At 27.2% G+C, this 19,496-nt stretch overlaps 1 protein-coding gene across 5 annotated transcripts in view; it reads left to right on the forward strand.

The window, feature by feature from the left end:
* Positions 1 to 7,880: 7,880 nt before the first annotated feature.
* Positions 7,881 to 19,496, forward strand: part of LOC123298302 (mucin-2) — a 53,250-nt gene continuing 41,634 nt past the window's right edge. For 3 of the 5 annotated variants that reach the window (XM_044880263.1, XM_044880264.1, XM_044880265.1), the window contains exon 1: positions 7,882 to 7,935. In XM_044880263.1, the coding sequence (XP_044736198.1) occupies positions 7,900 to 7,935 (36 nt within the window). In that variant the 5' untranslated portion in view covers positions 7,882 to 7,899. Of the gene's footprint in view, positions 7,936 to 19,496 lie in introns of all 5 variants that reach the window. The other 2 variants (XM_044880268.1, XM_044880266.1) reach the window with 2 other exon arrangements.

Consider the following 19,496-nt stretch of genomic DNA (forward strand, 5'->3'; position numbering starts at 1 on the left):
AATTAATCCACATTTTAAGGGCGCGGCATATTTAACATTGGTCTTTTTGAAAACATGTATTAACAAAACTAGTCCGTTTATTAACTAGGTATAAATTAGACTTGAACTAGGCGCGAATAAGACCCGAGCTCATACATTGCATGAAATGTTGCATTATAATTTTCCCAATATTACCTAATATTGTGAATTTGGCTTTAATATATATCTACCATACAAAATGGTATGAACTATAAAAATGAAATTTCCCAATACCGTATGTATAGAGGTTTTGTAAGTAATCTCACACCAAAATTATTAAATAAATATGATTAGATACCTATTATGAATCACAAATTATTACAAAAATAATAATTTAAAAACATGATAATATTTTAATCAAAAATAAAAATAAAGAAATAATTTGGACATTATTACTTATTTATTATATAATCACTATTAAATTTTTGTGTGATTTTTTTTTTACAAATTTTGTGTGATATAAAACTTTTAACTGGCCCTGAACACACCTAGCTTAGAGTTCTTCGTCTCCATTCTCAGCCTTGGTGAGAGAGTGATAGCTTAGAACAAAAATTTTTTAAAAGAAACAAAAAAAATGAGTACATTATTTAATAAAAATAATAAAATAAAAGACGCGATCGCGATGATATATTGATGATCGTGTAATTTGTGTTATTTGTTTCTTTTTAACATTTTGGTAAGATATTGGTTTCACCACGAAAATCAAATAAAAAATTTTATGATATCGTTTTAGTTTGATATGTCTACAATGTTTTACCATTTACCTTTTAAAAAAATCAATCTTTACACAACTTGTACTTAATTGGTATCATCTTAGATACCAATTATATTTATAGTGATGGATATAAATTTTAAAAGTTTAAGAAAATGAATTTTCTAATCCGGAATTCAAACTTAGGACTTCTGGGGACACTCCAAAAGTTTTGTCTTGAATTTCACGCCCTATCAAATTACTCTAAAACGAAAAGACTACAAAATTCATATATTACATACTTATGGCAGTGAAGCTAAGTTTGAAAATGTTTTGATATTTTTAAAATTTATTGAAAAAAGCGCTTTTATTTTGATCAATCTTGAGGATATTTGTGCTTTGAATAGAAAATTTTTTGGCAACTTATCAATGAATACAATATAATTTAATTAATAAAAAAGCTATGGGTCTGGCTTTTGAAGATCATGTTCACGACAGAGTTGTTATTTGTATCTTTTTGTAGTTTATGTTAAAAGAGTTAAGTATAGGTATTATAAATATCGTGTTAGATGTCAGAATTGATAAAAATCTACAAGTCTTTTCGAAGTTTGTCATATTTTGAATAGAAATTATTACTTTAGAGTTTAGAGAGTATTTCTGTTACAGTGTGTACACAAAATCTGGTAGTCCTAGAATATTTCTAAAAATATCGATATTTTTTTTGACCGTTTTACATAAATGTGGCTGAATTTTGTTGTTACAACTCCCAATTTGAAGGTTTGGGTAGTCGCGTGTTTATTGAGTTAGGTACCCTCAGACTTTAAAAAATTTGAAGGTAAAAAATCGAACAGTGTTAAATCCCATGAATTAAAAAAAACTCATATAAATGGGGATAAGATAGAAAAATAGGGTTCCAGGGGTGGAATTCATAATTAACATACCTTTCTTTGCTTTTTTTGCTAAGGTTTTATTCTCAACAAAATTGTAAAATTACATGCTCGTCATAATTCTCAAAAAAATGCCCATAAATGTCAATATTTACATAAAATAACTGAATTATTCTGGTAAAATTTAGTACCTATACAAAAAAGGAAAACTTACGAAAAGGTCATAAAAATTAAATGAAATTTTATTAATATTATTCAATACAAGTATTTTTTCTCATTTTTATGATTTCATCAAAATTCATAAAATTGAATTTTGCTAACAAGTGGTAAAATTTATCAAATTTAAATTGGGTTGTTGAATAAAATTTCGTTCAACAACTCAATTAAAGGAGTTCTAGAACTGCGTGTGACCAGACTTCAACAAACGCAGTTTGGTCAATTGGTAATTTGGGAGATTTTCACCATTACAGAACCAATTTGAATACATAAAATAATATTAATTAATAGCTTTTCCATTTCTGGTGTCAGGGATCAATTAAAAGGTGTGATAGGAAACACCCACATTTAAAAATAGAATAACGCAAGAATAATTACAGAAGTTAATTAATTTTAGAACTAAACAAACTTTGTAATAAAAAAAATCGCTTTACGTCATTTTTAAATTTTTGCAATTGAATGAAAATTTATTGAATTTACGGATCTTATATTTCAAGTACAATATTAAATGCTTAAAGGATGATTTCATATCAAAATATGTACCTAGGTATATGATTAATTTATTATTTACTGGACGGAAAAACCGTTGAAAAATCAACGATTATCTTCTTACTTTACTATCTATACCTTGTTCTCCCATAACCGCCCCCCCCCCTAAAATTTTCAGAATTGATTTAGATTTAGTCCAAATTTATATAAAAAAAATCAAGCCTTTTATGCAAAATCTGCATCCCATCTGTATAATAACTACCTAAACTTTCACGCGTTCACCCTTTGTAATCTTGCGCCTCTAATCATGTATCCAGATGGTCCTACGGATAATCCGTCTCTATGTTGTCCCGCCTGGACAATAGGTTCTAGTTTCATTAAAACTTATAGCTTATAGGTTTTTCTAACATGAATGGATATCGCACATCAAACTTTCAACAAAATTACATACATATGTGTTATTTGATTAACTGTATTCATAAAAAAATCAATTTTTTTCAAAATAATTTTTTTGTTTATATTTTAAACCTGTTTAATTATGATTGTCTTCGGGTTAATAAAACCTATTTTAAAGATGTTTTAAATGTTATGCTTCCTGCTTCAAATCGTTATATAGTTCTTCTATAGTATATTACTTACAAGCAATGAGAACTCACAGTATGTGGGAATACTTAATAATGTATATATGGTAAAAACAAGTCCTAGAAAGCGAAATTACAATTTAATTGGTGATTAATGGATAAAATATTGTATAGAAATTGTGTATGAAATAAAATAAAAAGGAAGAATTCAAAGATTGATGATAAGATGTCGCTGTATATAATTGAGATAATATGATAGAAATAATTCAGTTATTGATTTGTATTTGGTACACATTAGAGAAGAGCCGGATCAGAAAATGTAGATCCACGGATACGGACGTGGATCTTGGTTTATAATTTCAAATTTCATTTGATGCTAGCTTAAAATAGGTCAGACTGATATAGAGTAAAAAAATTCAGATATTGTTTTCTATTAGCAGGCCGTATTTTTATACCATGTATATGAAATATACCAAGGTATACTAAGTTTAGTCCCAAGTTTGTAACTTGAAAATATTGATGCTATGAAAAAGATTTTGGTATAGGTGTTCATAAAATCACCTAATTAGTCCATTTCCGGTTGTCTGCCTGTCGTCTGTCATCACGATTACTCAAAAATGAAAAGAGATATCAAGCTGAAATTTTTATAGCGTGCTGAGGACGTAAAAAGTGAGGTCGAGTTCGTAAATGAGCAACATAGGTCAATTGGGTCTTGGGTCTGTAGGACTCATCTTGTAAACCGTTAGAGATAGAACAAAAGTTCAAATGTAAAAAATGTTCCTTATAAAAAAAATAAACAACTTTTGTTTGAAATTATTTCGTAGATATCACCGTGAGAGTATTATATGGGTATATCAGTTATATGTGTGTGACATGTATGTGTGTGTAATGTGACAGAGTAATCAACAAAGTTTATACATGGTATTTCAACAATTAACTCAGATAATTGTTTGTTTTCCATTTAAAAATATTAATATTTGCTGTGAGGGTTGCTGATTCTTAAACATTTAAAATATTAATTATAACCATTAGGCACAAAGTTAACTAACAAATTATATTCAAAATATTATAATGAAGAAGAATCATGTTATGTTAAATAACTATATTATAATATTAATTATTTTATAATGTGCATATTCATTTCATGGGTATTTACTTCAATTGCTAAACAAAATAAAATTGAAAACTGACGTCGAGTTTTCATCCACTCTTAATCCTCGGATGTTTGTTTTAATATTAAGAGCACGCAAAAATAATTATATTACCGAGCCCGTTCAGAAGAAAACGGGACTTTAGTGTTGTATGGTGTAAAGTCGGCGTACATTTTTTAAAATTATTTACAACAAGTTAAACATTGTCCAGGTGTAGTCTTTAGGTAGTCCTTAGGTAGTCTAATAACACTGAGGAAGTTTCCAACAGTTTGCAATCTCCCGGCCAAGATAAGATGAAATTTTGCATAAAGCTTTAGTTTTAATCTTTTAATAACTATAGATAATGTTTTATACAGCTATACAGACCCTTTTAAATAATGAAATTTGAAAATACTTACGTCACGTAGTCGCATGTTATGGTGGAAGCGATTTAAAAAATACACAAAAATAATATAAATATGGTGAAAGCAACAAAAACCTAAATATTTGGTTTTTGGGTTTGAATTAAAAAGTATTCATACCAAAACTTGACGAATTCGGCATTTTAAACTCAAACGCCTCAAGGTTTTATATAAAGTCTTTTATAGGTAATTCAAGGAGTAATTTTTCAGGGTATGCTAAGTTAAAAGAGAGTATAAAAATCAGTTTTGTGTTCATAAAAACTTTTTTTAAAAATACTTCAAACAAGAGTTTAAAAGTTTCTTCAGATATTAGTTAAAAGAAATACAGCATAAAAATTCTTCCTTGAACGATCTTAGATGCTTAAGGATAAGTTAATATGAGTTCACGCCCTTTCTTTACAGTTACAAAGCCATCTGAGCAATGTTGTTACAAGTTTAAAATAAAGTGATATTTAAATAAAAATCGATTAAAAATTTTAATTGAAATTAACTTAATTTTAATAGATATATAAAAAAAATAATGTACGATGTTAAATTTTAATAAGACAAGTAGTAATTATGTGTATATATAAAATAACTTAATGATTATTATATTTTCTTATTTAAACAAAAAATCGTGACTTAAAGACCAAAAGTACGAAATGATTTATTATAAATTATAATAAATATATTATCGACTAAATATATTGTATTATTTTATTTAGCTATCTTCAAGTAGTAAAGAGTAATTCGATTTTTATATTATTTATATAAATTTTAAAAAGTTTTTGTGATTAAGTAATAAATATGTCTTTATTAAAATTAATTTATAAAAGATACAAGATATATTTTCATATTAATTTTTGACCACGATTTTGAAAAAGAATCATGTTTGAAACCGCAAACATTAAAATTTCAAATTCATCTCATTAACCGGGAAAGATTTACACGGCGTGCTTTCGTCTCTACGAACGAATCTATTGACTGATCAAAGTTGTTCTAAACGGCAGCTTTATATTCAATAGCTAGGATCGCAAAGCCAGATAAACGTTCTGACTTATTGTTTAACTCAGATAAATTCTAATTATTATAACGGTTTACTGAAATATGTATTTTAATTATAAAAAATTGAAAATTTAATAAAAATTTTCAAATTTAATTTAAAAAATCAAGTTCTCACTAATTATGTGAGATTATTTAATATTTGATAATCTTGATTCGTCTCTAATAATATGACCCTAAATGTTTAGTATAAATATCAAGATGTTTTATTGTTATCGAGTGTTTCGAGATATAAGAACTAAAAAGGTATTGATATCCAGATCGATAACAAGGGCTTTTTTGATTCACAATAATAACATTGAATTATCCTCATAGTAAAATCTCTAATTTTTTTCTCATCGAATTTTCGTAAATTTGATGTAGAGATGTTTATGCTTTCATTTAAAATTTGCTAGTTACCATGAAAGCTAAGATTTTTAACAGAAATTTAAATCCATGCTTTTTCTAACCCTCTTTAATTCAGTCAATAAAAGATTGTCTTTGAGCTTCGATAAAAGCTAATCGATGTTGGTACGAGAAATATTATATATCGAAAATAATATAATTTTGTAATAGGTTATGGAGGGAATTTCCTCTTTCTTATTAGGTTTTACCCAAATCGATAAAATATAGTCAAATTTATTCCATAATTTACTTCCAGTAGAGTCAAGTTCCAAGAATTTGCCTATAAATTTGATTGGTGGCAAAAAAATTCACCCACGCAATCGAACATCTATAGGGTAAAGTGTTACAGAAGTTCACATTTTCGCAAATTTATGCTATAAACAAAAAGAAGGTAAGCAATTCTAACAAATGCAAATAAGAATTTTACAAGGTATTTCAAAATTGTAAAAATTTCTTTCGCGTTCACTTCGAAACATATTGAAAATTATTATCTGGGTGCCATTTATGCCAATAAAAGACTTAAAATACCAGTCTTAAATGAAGAAAGGAACGCATTTGCGGTACTACAGATATGGTCTGAGTACACTCGTAGCCGTTTGGGAGATCTCATAAAAAGGGAATTAAGTTAATTTGTTGCGGCTATTACAGGTCACTAGCTTTGTAGCAGCAATCTCGATTATTGCTTGAGCTGTCACAGTGGAAAGGAGGGGGAAACGATGACACATCTTCGCTGTCATTGTCCAATTCTTGCCATGAAGAGATGGGCTGATTTGAATCAGCCTTGACCAAACAAGTGAAAACAAACAATTGACTGAGTTAATTGTTGAAATACAATGTACAGACAGTGTTGATTACTCTGTCACATTACACATACATACATGGCACACATATATAACTGATATACCCATATAATACATACTCTAAAATTTGCGCATAATTTGCACTCTCACGGGTAAACAGTGATGTTTACGAAAAAATATTTCAAACAAAATTTGTTTATTTTTTTAAAAGGAGCATTTTTTACATTTAAACTTTTCTATCTCTAACGATTCTATCTTTAACGGTTAGGAAAATGGGTCCTACCCAAGACCCATTTGACTTATGTTTCCCATTTACGAACTCGACCTCACAGCTTGATATCACTTTTCAGCTTTCAGCTTCAGCTTGATATCATTTTTCGTTTTTGAGTAATCGTGTTGACAGACAGACAGACGGATGGACAACCGGAAATGAACTAATTAGGTGATTTTATGAACACCTATACCAAAATTTTGTTCGTAGTATCAATATTTTTAAGCGTTACAAACTTGGGACTAAACTTAGTATACCTTGCATATTACATATATGCATGTTATCAAAATTTTATTTAATTTTTCGATGTGAAATAGATAACTTTCTATCAGAAACTTAAAACAATATATACAAAATGACAATTATATAATTTTAATGATTATCCGAATCAATCTGATCTCCGCCTTTTACAATAAAACAAAACACAAAAATATATTTAAAAAAAAAAATACTTTTTGAAATCAAAACCAATAATATATATAATTATTAATTTATTATAATAAAATCATAATTATCCTCGTATATCTTCACATAGGTTGAGATACAACAGCATATTCTCAGCAGCATCCCCCATCTCCCACTTCTTGAAAAATTTGTTGAATTAAAAAAAAAATCTCTTAAACAATATAATATCTGCTGAAGATGCCTCTCAGAATAAGTATATATATACTTTCACTTTTCATATGTTTTTATTTGACATAATCGTGGTTCACAATTGATGAACCATTGTAATATAATAATTAATAAAAAATATTTAAAAAAATAAATTAAAAACTTAAATTGATTTTAAATAATCAATTTATTTTTTATTTTATTTTTCATGAATTTTAATAAAATCATATAAAATTGGTGAGATTTTAATTAATTTTTCGTAAATGTGAAAATGTGAAAAGTGTTTTTTATTTGTGATATTTATTATTTTTTCTTTTGTAGAAAATTTGTGATTTTTTTTTTTAAATCAGCAGAACCATGGGTTTGCTTACCAGGTTCTTACTGATTACACAGGTAGGTTTCTTCTTTCAATTATATTTTTACAATTCTGTTGTTACACGAAATAGTTTTAATGCAATTTAAAGAAAATTTGTGTATCGATTCTCTTACGCGAAACGGTTCGGTTTTTAGAAATTCATTATTTGGAAATAACATAAAATTTGGCATACGAAAAAAATTGTTAATTGCTTTCTTGGAAAGAAAGGATAATTTAGGAAAAATTCAGTGTTCAGTTTTCAAAAGAAATATTCACATTTTGAACATACCTAAATTAATTTTGACTAGTTTCGCTATGGCATTTTTAACACGATTTTAACCAAATTGAGCATATGTATATCGTATACTTTAAGAATCCTTAACCGAAGAATATTAAAATTTGGGATTCCAAGTTGTGATGTAAATGTTGATATAAAAAATTTTCGATATCATGGAATATCGAATTTTGTATTTAGAACTGTTTAAATATTTGATTGCGAACTTTCTTTTTGTATTTCCTAATAGGAAGCGATATCGAAATGTGATGTTTATATAAAATATTATTTTTTAGAAATTTATTTGATTATGTAAGGAGTTTTTATAGACTAGCTACGAGTTAATAACATCAAATTAATGATAGAAAATTAGTTTTCTTTTGAATTTTTCCATTGGACTTTATTTCAAGTTCTTTTATTTCACCAATCCCTTACTTTCATTATTTTAGCAGATTCTTCATGTGCTGAATAAATACCTTACCTTTATATACATGCATTTATTTTTATGCGGCTTTATTAAAAAGATACCTATTTATCGCGTAAAAACAGAATTAATTAAGTGTTAATTTGAAATCACATTAATCATAATTGTGGTGTAATCTTTTGTTGTAATAAATTAATATAATTAATTTGACAATAATTACTATCATTATTTGTAATAAGTTAACGAGTTTGTTTATTAAGAGAAAAATTATGTAAAATAAATAAATATTATATTTACATTATTTAATTTACTTTCTAAGTGGATTTAGAATAAATAGATGCGTTTAATTCGATTATTTGAATATACAAAAAAGTTTTAAATTGATGATAATTTTTTTTTACATTAATTTTAAAATTGCAGCATTAATTTTGTTTGATTAGAATTTTGATAGCGGCATTAATTTCAATGACTTTATAAATTGAATTAAATTAATCATTAATTCCCGTATAAGATGCCCTGATGTTTAAACATCTAAGGATCTAATTGCTAACTTTCTGCACTGATCCATAGATCATTGACTTGGTCATTGCTAATGACTTCTAGGCCTGCGATATATTAAAACAATAATATGTTCTTGAGCCTACCTTAATTGATTAAAAGTACGATATTTTAAAATTATTCTTTTTTAAAAAATAAACTTAATTTTTAATAAAAGGGTTAACTGTAATTAAATTTTTCTTGCTTTCTTTTACGGTTTGAAAAGTATACTTTTGTGGAAAAATTCTAGATTTTGTACTTTTCGTTTTTGACTTATCGTGTACATAAACAGACAAACAAATTTGTGCGAATAGGGCAAAACATTTTATGGCGACTTGTATACAAAATTCTACACCAAATTTTTCCAATCCTTTCAAAATTCTACTAATAGAATATAGAAATGAAAAAAAAATGGAAAATATATAATCTTACTAGTATTAATATTTTTTGCATTTAACGACTTCATAATGACAATAAATTTCAATTACGTAATCAGTAAACGGATACAAGCGGCCGGTTTTTCATGTTTAGATTTTTGTAGATTTTTATATCTTTCATATATATTTATTTTATTTTTATAAACAGTCGCATCTTCTGAACTCTTTGGTTAATGGATAGAATATCAATTTATCCGAAATTATCTTTTTTTAATGGGTATGAATTTATTGCTAATTTACTAGGAACATTAATTGACAAGACTAGTCAGATAATTTTTTTTATTATAATGCTTTTAATTCATAATTTCTATAAAAAGAAAACCATAATAAACCCACTTAATTTAGTAAATTTTAGTCATTTTAGTTGAAATATGCCGAAAAATCTTTTTTTCTCCCCAATTTCCAAGGTTTTATAAGTTTGAGATAGAATTTAAGAAACCCAAGGAAATTACAGAGAGTTCCTCAATTGTTTTCCCATAGTCTTTTTTTATACCAAGGGGTATAAAACGTTGAACTTTTATGTTTCGAAAGTAACTACCTAGATGTATTTAAACTAATTGGAATTGCATAATAATTAAAGAAAATCTGATTATCGCTTTAAAGCTTCATAACCGATTATAAACTGGTGAGAGTGCGGATAAATTTTTAAAAACATATTATAGTCTGTAAAAATGAAGATGTGACGAACGGTTTAACGTTTAAACCCGCTTTAAGAAATGAGCTTAATATAAATATATGTATAATTTTTATTTTTTGTTGAAGTCACGGGCTTTGATTGATCCGAATGCTTATAAAATAAAAATTAGATAAAGAAAAAATTAATAACGGTATAAAAGAATAATTGATCAAATTCATTAAAAAATTAATAATATTTTAAGATATTCCATTTAATTTATTATTAAATAAAAAAAATGTATAAAAAATAACCACATAATTATTTACTTTAATTTACACAAAAACAAACATAGACATCTTAATTTTTTTTGTTAGAAATAAATGAAATATATAGGGTGTAAAATTTCGAATTTTTGGTAAACATTGTTTATTTATTTGTCCCAATTGTTTCGAGATCACAGCCTCTTCTTCATGACAAAATTGTAAATTATGAAATTTACAATTTTAATTACAAGTTAATCCTACGTATAATATAATTTGTTTATTCGTTTAAAATAAAAAATTCGGTAAATAATTTAATAACGAAGTCATAAATAATTACAGGTAATCAAAAATGTTGTACAAAGCTTACATAATATTACAAAAATTTTTTTAATACAATAATAATAAAATTAAAACCAATATTATACACACAAAATTAATCTCAACTACTTAATGCCTGAAAATTTTAACAAAGCGATTAAGTAATGGAGAATTTTTAAAACTCAGTTGACAGTTTAATATTTAATCCGAATTATTTAGTTTATCAATATCCACTTCTTTCTAAAGCTTGGTGGTCTCGAATTTGATGTGAGTTTTTAGAATCAAATACAAAAAATACAAGTAAATGGGGATAAGAAACAGAGAAACACTTTAGCTTACATTATAATTCCCGAAAAAAACGAATAAATTCGGTATATATCAGATACAAAAATCGATTTGTGGGAAAGAAATTTTTTGAATTTGAGACTAGTAGTAGACAGAGTAAACTTTTTTCCTATGAAAAAAAGCTACAAATTTTTGTCGGGAACGAATGTAGTTTTCTTCCGAAAAAATATTTCCAACGGACAGAACTGTATTCTTAAAAGTTTACAAAATATGATTGTGGAGATCAAATTCAAGGCTACCATTAGCGGATATCACGGTTTTTGAAAATGATTACTCTGTTGATGAAACATTCAGATCCGTCATTTAAAATACATCTTGTATATTTATGTATAGTAGATAGTAAAATGGTGTAATTGATGTTAATAATTAATCTCTTTTGTTATGTGATGTTAGTTAATAATGTTTTTTTATTTTAATTTTTAATATGATGAGAGAGTTTAGTTTAAAAATATTTTTAACATAAGTTAAATTGTATGCAATTTATATATAAACGACATATAATAAAAGAAATATAGATGAAAGTAAAAATATTTTATTACAATACAATTTTATTAATATGGCTGTGTAGATATGTATATTGTTTTGTAAATACAAATATTATGTATGGAACATTTATATTATTTATGACTTTATGGCTTTTAAAATACGGTTTGTAGTTGAGTACGGCTTGGATTTATTAACTTCTTGAAAAGGAAAGTGTTTTAAACTGGAAAGTCGAATTAAAAAATATTCAACTATTTATGGTATTTGGATTTCTGATTCATATTTGACGAAATAACACCATTTTACCAACTCGACATTATATCGAATAAAGATTTTCTTTTCGGGGAGCCCTTTCCAGAGAGCCAGGAAAATTGTTAATTGTGCCAAAGGATTAAATTAATGATTGATGATTCCTTTTAGGATGATAAAATAATTTTTCTATCTGACTTTCCCATCTTTCGAGTATGAGAAAAAGAGAATTTTGCATTTGTTTTTAAATTATTTTCTTATTTCCATAAAAGGTACTCTGTTTCCTCAAATGTCTATCCTTGATCGAATGAATTGTCAAAAAGAATACTGGTCCATATTAATCGAAAAAATAATCTGATCTATTTAGCCTCCGACTAAAAAGGGGGGTGCTATAAGTTTAACGTTTCTGTGTTTCTGTGCGTCTGTCTGTACATCGTAGCTAAGTTTGAGTTATCGATTCCGTACTCGATAACAAAGAAAAGTAGTGATGATCTTCAAACGGCTGAGCAGATTTTCTTGAACCATAGCCAACAACACTCTCAACCAAATTATCCTTCAATCAAAAATCAAAAATTTATAATCTATTTACGTTCATTCGTTTAGGAGCTACAATGCCTCAAACGAATTGATTAGACTTGATTTTGTATCAGGGGCTTCTTTAAATTTTGAAAATAATATTTTTTTAATATAACAATTTTCAAAAACATTTAATTTCCAATTTTTCTTACTGAAAAACTGAAGATTTTTAGACAGTAAATTATGTGAATTTATCAAGGAAAGTAATAATTATCCAAATTTATTAAAAAGAAATTGATTTGGCCTTTATAGGTAATACAAAATCTCAAACATTTTTTTGGAAGAAAATACTCCTGCATACGAATTTTTTTCGGCATGAAAGTTTAATTTTTTTTTTCTGGTTTAAAGAAGATTAATTGTATAACAAATATAATAGACATTTGTTCGATAAAAATATTGGTCATTTGACAAGTTTTACACAAAAATTTATGCCAGATTATTTTTAAATTATTTTTGCATTTTTAATTCAATCATCTGTTATTAAAATATAAAAAAATTCATAATTTTAAGTTTACCATTAAAATAAAAATGCTTTCCGGGTATTAGACACTATTCAAAATTTTTTAGAACTCAAGGACTGCGAATTTTTTCATTTCAATAATATCAGTTTCAGGATATAACATAAATATGCACACACACAGGTGTTAGATAGTAATTTACATGCTATTGTCAGAAGTATAATTTACACAATCGTGAAAATTTTTAAAAATTTATGATAATTTCACGAATATATGTCATTATTTAATCATATAATAAATAAATTGATTAAATTTTTTTTTTAATATATACATTTTAAAATCGTGATTTTTGATTATCTCCGATGATATCATATTATTACACACTATACTGTTAAATCATATATGTAATAATGGTATTACTCTTACCTCTATATTCAATTAAAAAATCAATATTTTTCAAGGTGTATAATCAAAAAAATAAGTTCTTTATAATACCTAAATTAAATGTTAAGGTAATAGGTAAATGGTTATGGGTAAGGTTAAAAAAAAACAGTCAAATACGTTTAGTTTAGTAGCTACTAAAAGTAATTTACTTAAAAATTTACAGTACTACCTACAAATTTATCATAACAATCATAAAAGTAATAGCCAGACTTTTAGTCCACTAGAAGAAAACTCACTAATGACTTCACGGTATCGATGTGGCGTTCGTTAATAGGCTTAATTAAAAAAAACTAAGCAGTTTGAATTGTTTAGATATTCAATGGAATGACTAGATTGTTGTTAGTTACTATGGTTTATCAATATCTGTCTAATTATTCAATACCTGCTGAAACACAGTTTAAGCTTCTTGTTGTAGCTCTATTTTAAACCACCCATTGTTGCATGGAAAACTGACTTTTCCAATATAAAGAAATGCTTGCCCCAATGTAAAGAAGTCGTTTGGTATCGCAATACGAAAATTTGTCTTTTATTCTTAATGATAATTGCTCCGAAATATCGACCTTATAATAATAAAAGTCCAATCCTAAAATGGACCCGAATTTTGAATTTTTTCAGTAAAAATTACTAAACTTGGTATATAGAGTAATTTTGACCCAAAAATTACAAATATATCAATTTAATTAACGATTGGGTTAGTATTTTTTTAAGATATCGCTTAAAATCTTACAAAAAGTTTTTTCTCGGAGTGGTAGTAAAATACTCATGTAAAAGGTTCACAGTTAAAGATCCACTGAAGAAATTGCTCCGGGATATCATTGCTCCCTCACAGTGGTCCTACTGAGACAACTTTCCCCAATAAAAACAGAAGCATTCATACTTATGGATAGTTTTTAGCCCCCGAACTAAAAAAAGGGGTGTTATAAGTTTGCCCGCTATGTGTGTGTGTGTGTGTCTGCCTGTGTCATCGTAGCGCCTAAACGGATGCTACTATGTTTCATGTGCGACTTTAGGGTTCCGTACCCGAAAAAATTGCCAATGATTTAAAAAATGCTTTCAGGAAAAAGGTAATTTGATGGAAAGTGTTCTTATATATGTTTCAAGTGCGAGTTAAGGGTTCCGTACTTAAAAATTTGTCGGAGGTTTTTTAAATTTTGTAAATTTCACTTGTTTGAATAAACATTTTGTTTATAAAGGGAATGCGTAGATACTCTTTTATAACTATTAAAATTTCGTTTTACACAATCTGTACTTGAGGTGTAAAATATGTACTGAATTAACATACATAATGAGACATTTTATAAGCTGATGATACACGATCATTAAATCCTTCAAATTCTTTCAATTTCATTGTACATCATATGATAGTAAAATTAATTTCTCTCTTTAATAAAACTTAAAATACATTTAGCTAATTAATAATATGCATCAAACAAAAATGGTCAATAACTTTTTATATTTTTTTTTTTTTGTAAAAAAACATAAATATCCGTAAATAAACAACAAAAAAACAAGAGATATTATAATGATGATATCCACAATCCACAAGGTTATTGTTTTTCTTAAATAATAATACAAAATTAAATAACCATCCTAATAAATTATTCATTATTCACAGGAGGTCTATCTATCTACGCTTAGTTGTATATTTACTCAACCATACACATTATAAAACTTATGTATACCATTTGGAAATACATTTCTTGTATGTATGCGATCGTAAAATTAGATATATAAGTATAGCTACGTATGTAGCATAGCTTAACTCATATATATAGGAAAAAGTGTCGTTATTTAAAACAATCCATACGTACTTCCATTATTTAGGTAGACCATAATGATGTGTCAAAATTTTCCTTACTAGTAAAACCTTTCATCCATACTCTCGTCGAGTATCCCCGTCGAATATACTCGCCAGCCTAGCCAAAGTTAAGTACTCATCACTATACTCTCTCCAGTCTCGCCTTACTTGGCAAGTATCTCATTGGTACGGCTGAAATCGAAGTGGCAACAGCTAAAACAAAACTTTTGAACAACAATGTTGTATTCAAGCCATAATAGCTACTAAACTATACAATTAATAACAAAAATGTGGAAATGATATTCGCCTATACTCGCGTCGTGTTGCCTTTCACTCGGGGAAAAAAAATATGCGGGATAGTATTCGGGGACTACCTATAGAAGTGAAAACTAAGTAACTTGTGAACTGTAAAAATAGAACAATACTTCTAATCTAAATAATCTACAATATAATAGTTAAGAGTCAGAAGCCGAGCGAGTTAAGACTTCAATGATCGGGCGAGAACCGTTGTTTTTAATGTGGTGGGGTATGAAGCGTGACTATGACGCTTGAGTGAGTTTCATGAGTTTCATGCTTTTTGTTCACCTAAAAAGTTCTCAGCGCACCTAAAGAAGTTTTCACTTCAAAACCTGCTTTTTTGGGGAAACGGACAGACGATGGGGGGACGACGGACAGACGAATGTAAATGTGATCTTGACAGACCATTGGTTATACACGGGAACTCTTTTCAGAAGCAAAGAATGTGATGTGTTACTGGAACTGTAAGAAAGGCGTTAGTGTTTATCTCACTAATATACTCAATTCAATATTCTGAAAAAAAATAATGTAAAAAGCGGTAGAAAAATAAACAGGATTATTTGAAATATTCTCTTTTACAAAAAAGGCAAATAGACCTTTTATTTCTTACAACCTTTCCCCAGAATGATCATTCAGTCATCACGTAATCAAAATGATGCATTTCATTGGTTAAAACATTTTGTGTGAAGAAAACTTATCTTAATGAAATCATGACGTACCGGAAACCAATGTTATGGCTATACATCACGCAAAATAAGTGCTTGATTATTAGATTTCATGATAAATGCATGACGTTGAAAAATCAATCCTCTTGAATTTGCTTTTCTTCGTGAATGAGTTTGGCCTTGGAGTTTTGTGGATATTGGAAAGTGTCTTACACTAAACTAACTAAAAAAAAACAAGAAAAATATTTAATTTATTGGCAAGCTTAATGCAATAAATGAAATAAACTACAAGGTTACAATCGGACACTTTTTAAAACTTCCCAGGGCTATAAAAAAATAATTGAAATAAAATTTTCTGTTTTAAAAAATCGAAAACTATTGAATGCGCTGAACTGTGTAAAGGTCAATTAAACCAGCAATTTTTATTGTAATGAAAAAAATGTCAAAAAGAAGAGTTATATATCTACAGCAATAACCTTTGCACGGCAGAAGAACCCATATGTTTGACTATTGACACTTTACGATATAAAACGCACATAATAATATATGGTCTATGAGGGTCATCTTGTCTGATTAAAAAAAGATTTATTTCAGTTTATGTTTTGGTCGGAAATTATTGTTATAAATTTATTTTTGAATAATGTACAGATTATTAAACGTGATGAAAAGTGGAAAACCTTGTAAATTCGGGTTATAATGTCATCAATTACTATACATTGATATAAGATGACACAAATTGTAAATGGCGTACCTACAATACTTTGTTCAACTCTCAATACATAACATGTCGATAAAAAGTCTTTATTAATGGCTTAATTAACATCTTCATAAAATTAATTCAATAATTGATCAATATTTAATTAAATAGCTATTATTTCTTTTTGTCTTTGATTTTTACCGAGCTATGATTGCTTCTTTTTATACAAATTAGTAATAAACAGTAATCTCACAAACATATTTTTTCCTAGTTTATGTCGAACCGAATTTTAATAAATTAAATTTGTGTTGAATTTTTCGTTTTGGGCCTTAGGGGAGGAAGCATTAAATAGAGGCACTTGAATGTAGCAATTTCATTATGAAAAGCTTGAACAACTTTTTATTTGACACAAATAATATAAATTTTTGGGCTATCAGATTCTATTTATTCGTATTTACATAGCAAATTATAGCTCATGTGTTATTCTGATATATCAGCTATATTGCTGTACAGTTTCATTAAAAACCATTCGCTAGTTTTAGCGTGAAAGCGTAACAAACAAACAAACAAACATGTATAGAGATAGGGATAGGGAAGGGAAAAGGGAACAGAAAACATTGGAATCCTTTGATAAAAGATCAAGAAGAAAAAATTTTCGAATTTTTTCTCAAGCAAAGTTTTTAACTAATCTCTTTTTTCGGAATCTAGACAATTTTTTCGTAATTTTTTTTTTTGCATATTTACAGACGTAAAATCAATATTGTGTTATAAAATAATTTATTAGGTGAATTTTGTTGGAATTTGAAAGACTTCACAATTCTATTTGAACAAATAATTGAATTGTTATGGAAGTGTAAATGAATAATGATAAAAATTCATACAACAATAATACATATATCTATGTATGTTTATATTTGAATAAATGTAAATATTTCTTCAACAATGATTAAAAGATTTATTTATTGTTGTAATAATAATAATAAGACAATTGATGAAATTAATGACAAAAAACGTTGCATATAAAAAATATTTATTTACAATAACTACTATTATTTATTTTGTATACAGAAATACTGTACAATGTTTGTCTGATAATATAACTCCATTGAGAACAAGCTAAAATGCCTATTCGCGTATTCTAACGAAGTACCAATAAAAGTTCGAACTTAGAACTTCTGACTGATTCTATTATAGCCAATTGGTACTGTAAGATCATTTTGAGGTCAACAATCATATTCTCAAGCAGCAAGTGTTTATAAGTTATGGGCTTGGGGTTTCGAATCCAAATATGCTGAGCTTGGTGAAAAGTAAGATAATAAATGTATTTTTTGAAAATATTGATAAATTTAAATTTTTTCTTTTACTCAAACGTTGCAATAATTCAAGAAAAAGTATGTCTCTTGTCCTTTTACTGCACTTAATCGACATTTCTATGCAGATTGGTCAAGAAAATCTACTTTTATAAAAGAGTGATATTTATAGCTTTGTATGATTGACATTAACATGCCTTTAGCCCATAATGAAGAAAAATTTACTGCGGATCTTTTGTTTGCCATTTGAAGGATTGAGAAAAGTACGTTTGGTAATAAAGAAGACATTAAAAGTGGCTCGAGGGCTGAGTTTTCGGGAAAAATTTTTCGATTTGCATGTTTCAGTTTTTGCAATTAAATGATTATTTTTGTCTGCCTTTATATTAAAAGACATTGGCAACACAATATTTAAAACAGAAGAAAGGAAGTTTGCAATTTTTCGGGGTAGAAAAACCTTCAAAATTTTAATCTTTTTGACAATTGCAAGTAACCTGTCCCTTGTTTTTACTTAGTGTGTTGTCAATGACTTGTAGACATTAATGTCGGTTAGACATAAATGGCTGTCTAAAATCGAAAATCGAAGTACGATAATTGAAAAGGCAGATTTCTATATGTTCCACATTCAAGACACGGTTGAAGTCTCGTTTTCCCAATAAGTAAACTTATCTTTATCAATTACTCAAATGGGAGTCAAAAAAATTATGTAAATTTAGCTTCACTATCCATAAAACAATGAATGAACTAATTGCTAACACGGTTGAGTACCTTCTATAAATTCTACATATTCATTTTATTTAGAAAACACTATACAACCTTTACTAATAGCTACTTAAATTACCATTTAATTCTAATTAAATGGTTAATATAATTTGTATAGCACAGATTCCAACCAGATACCGTGATACGATATATATTTTACATTGTTTTATAAAACAACAACAAAAAACATGCGTAATAATCGTTTTGTAACATATCTCACCCAAAAATTTAATAATTTAATTATTATTATTAATAATTATAACTGAGTGAAAAAAAAAATTATTTTTAATTGCATTACAATAAAATTACTACTTAAATTCATTATTATTTAAAATATTCTCATTATGAAATTTGTTTAAAAAAATTGCTTATGCATAAATTAGTTGTATTAATTATTGGTAGGAAAATTACACACGGTTTTTTTGCTGCGTCTATAATTATTTTCACACTTTTTGTTTTGGAGCTAGACATAATGTCTATTTTGTTCCATGCAATTAGTAACGGTGATTTTATGAAGGGTTAAAGACACTTATTAGACCTCGACTGATAGGAAAACATTTTAAATAACCTCTGGATTTATAGCTTCGTGGTTCTATGGTTCATAAAAAATCTTGACCTAGAATAATCTGTAATTTAAAATGATTCTCTA

This window comes from Chrysoperla carnea, chromosome 4 (genome assembly GCF_905475395.1).
Source record: "Chrysoperla carnea chromosome 4, inChrCarn1.1, whole genome shotgun sequence".
Taxonomy (NCBI): Eukaryota; Metazoa; Arthropoda; class Insecta; order Neuroptera; family Chrysopidae; genus Chrysoperla; species Chrysoperla carnea.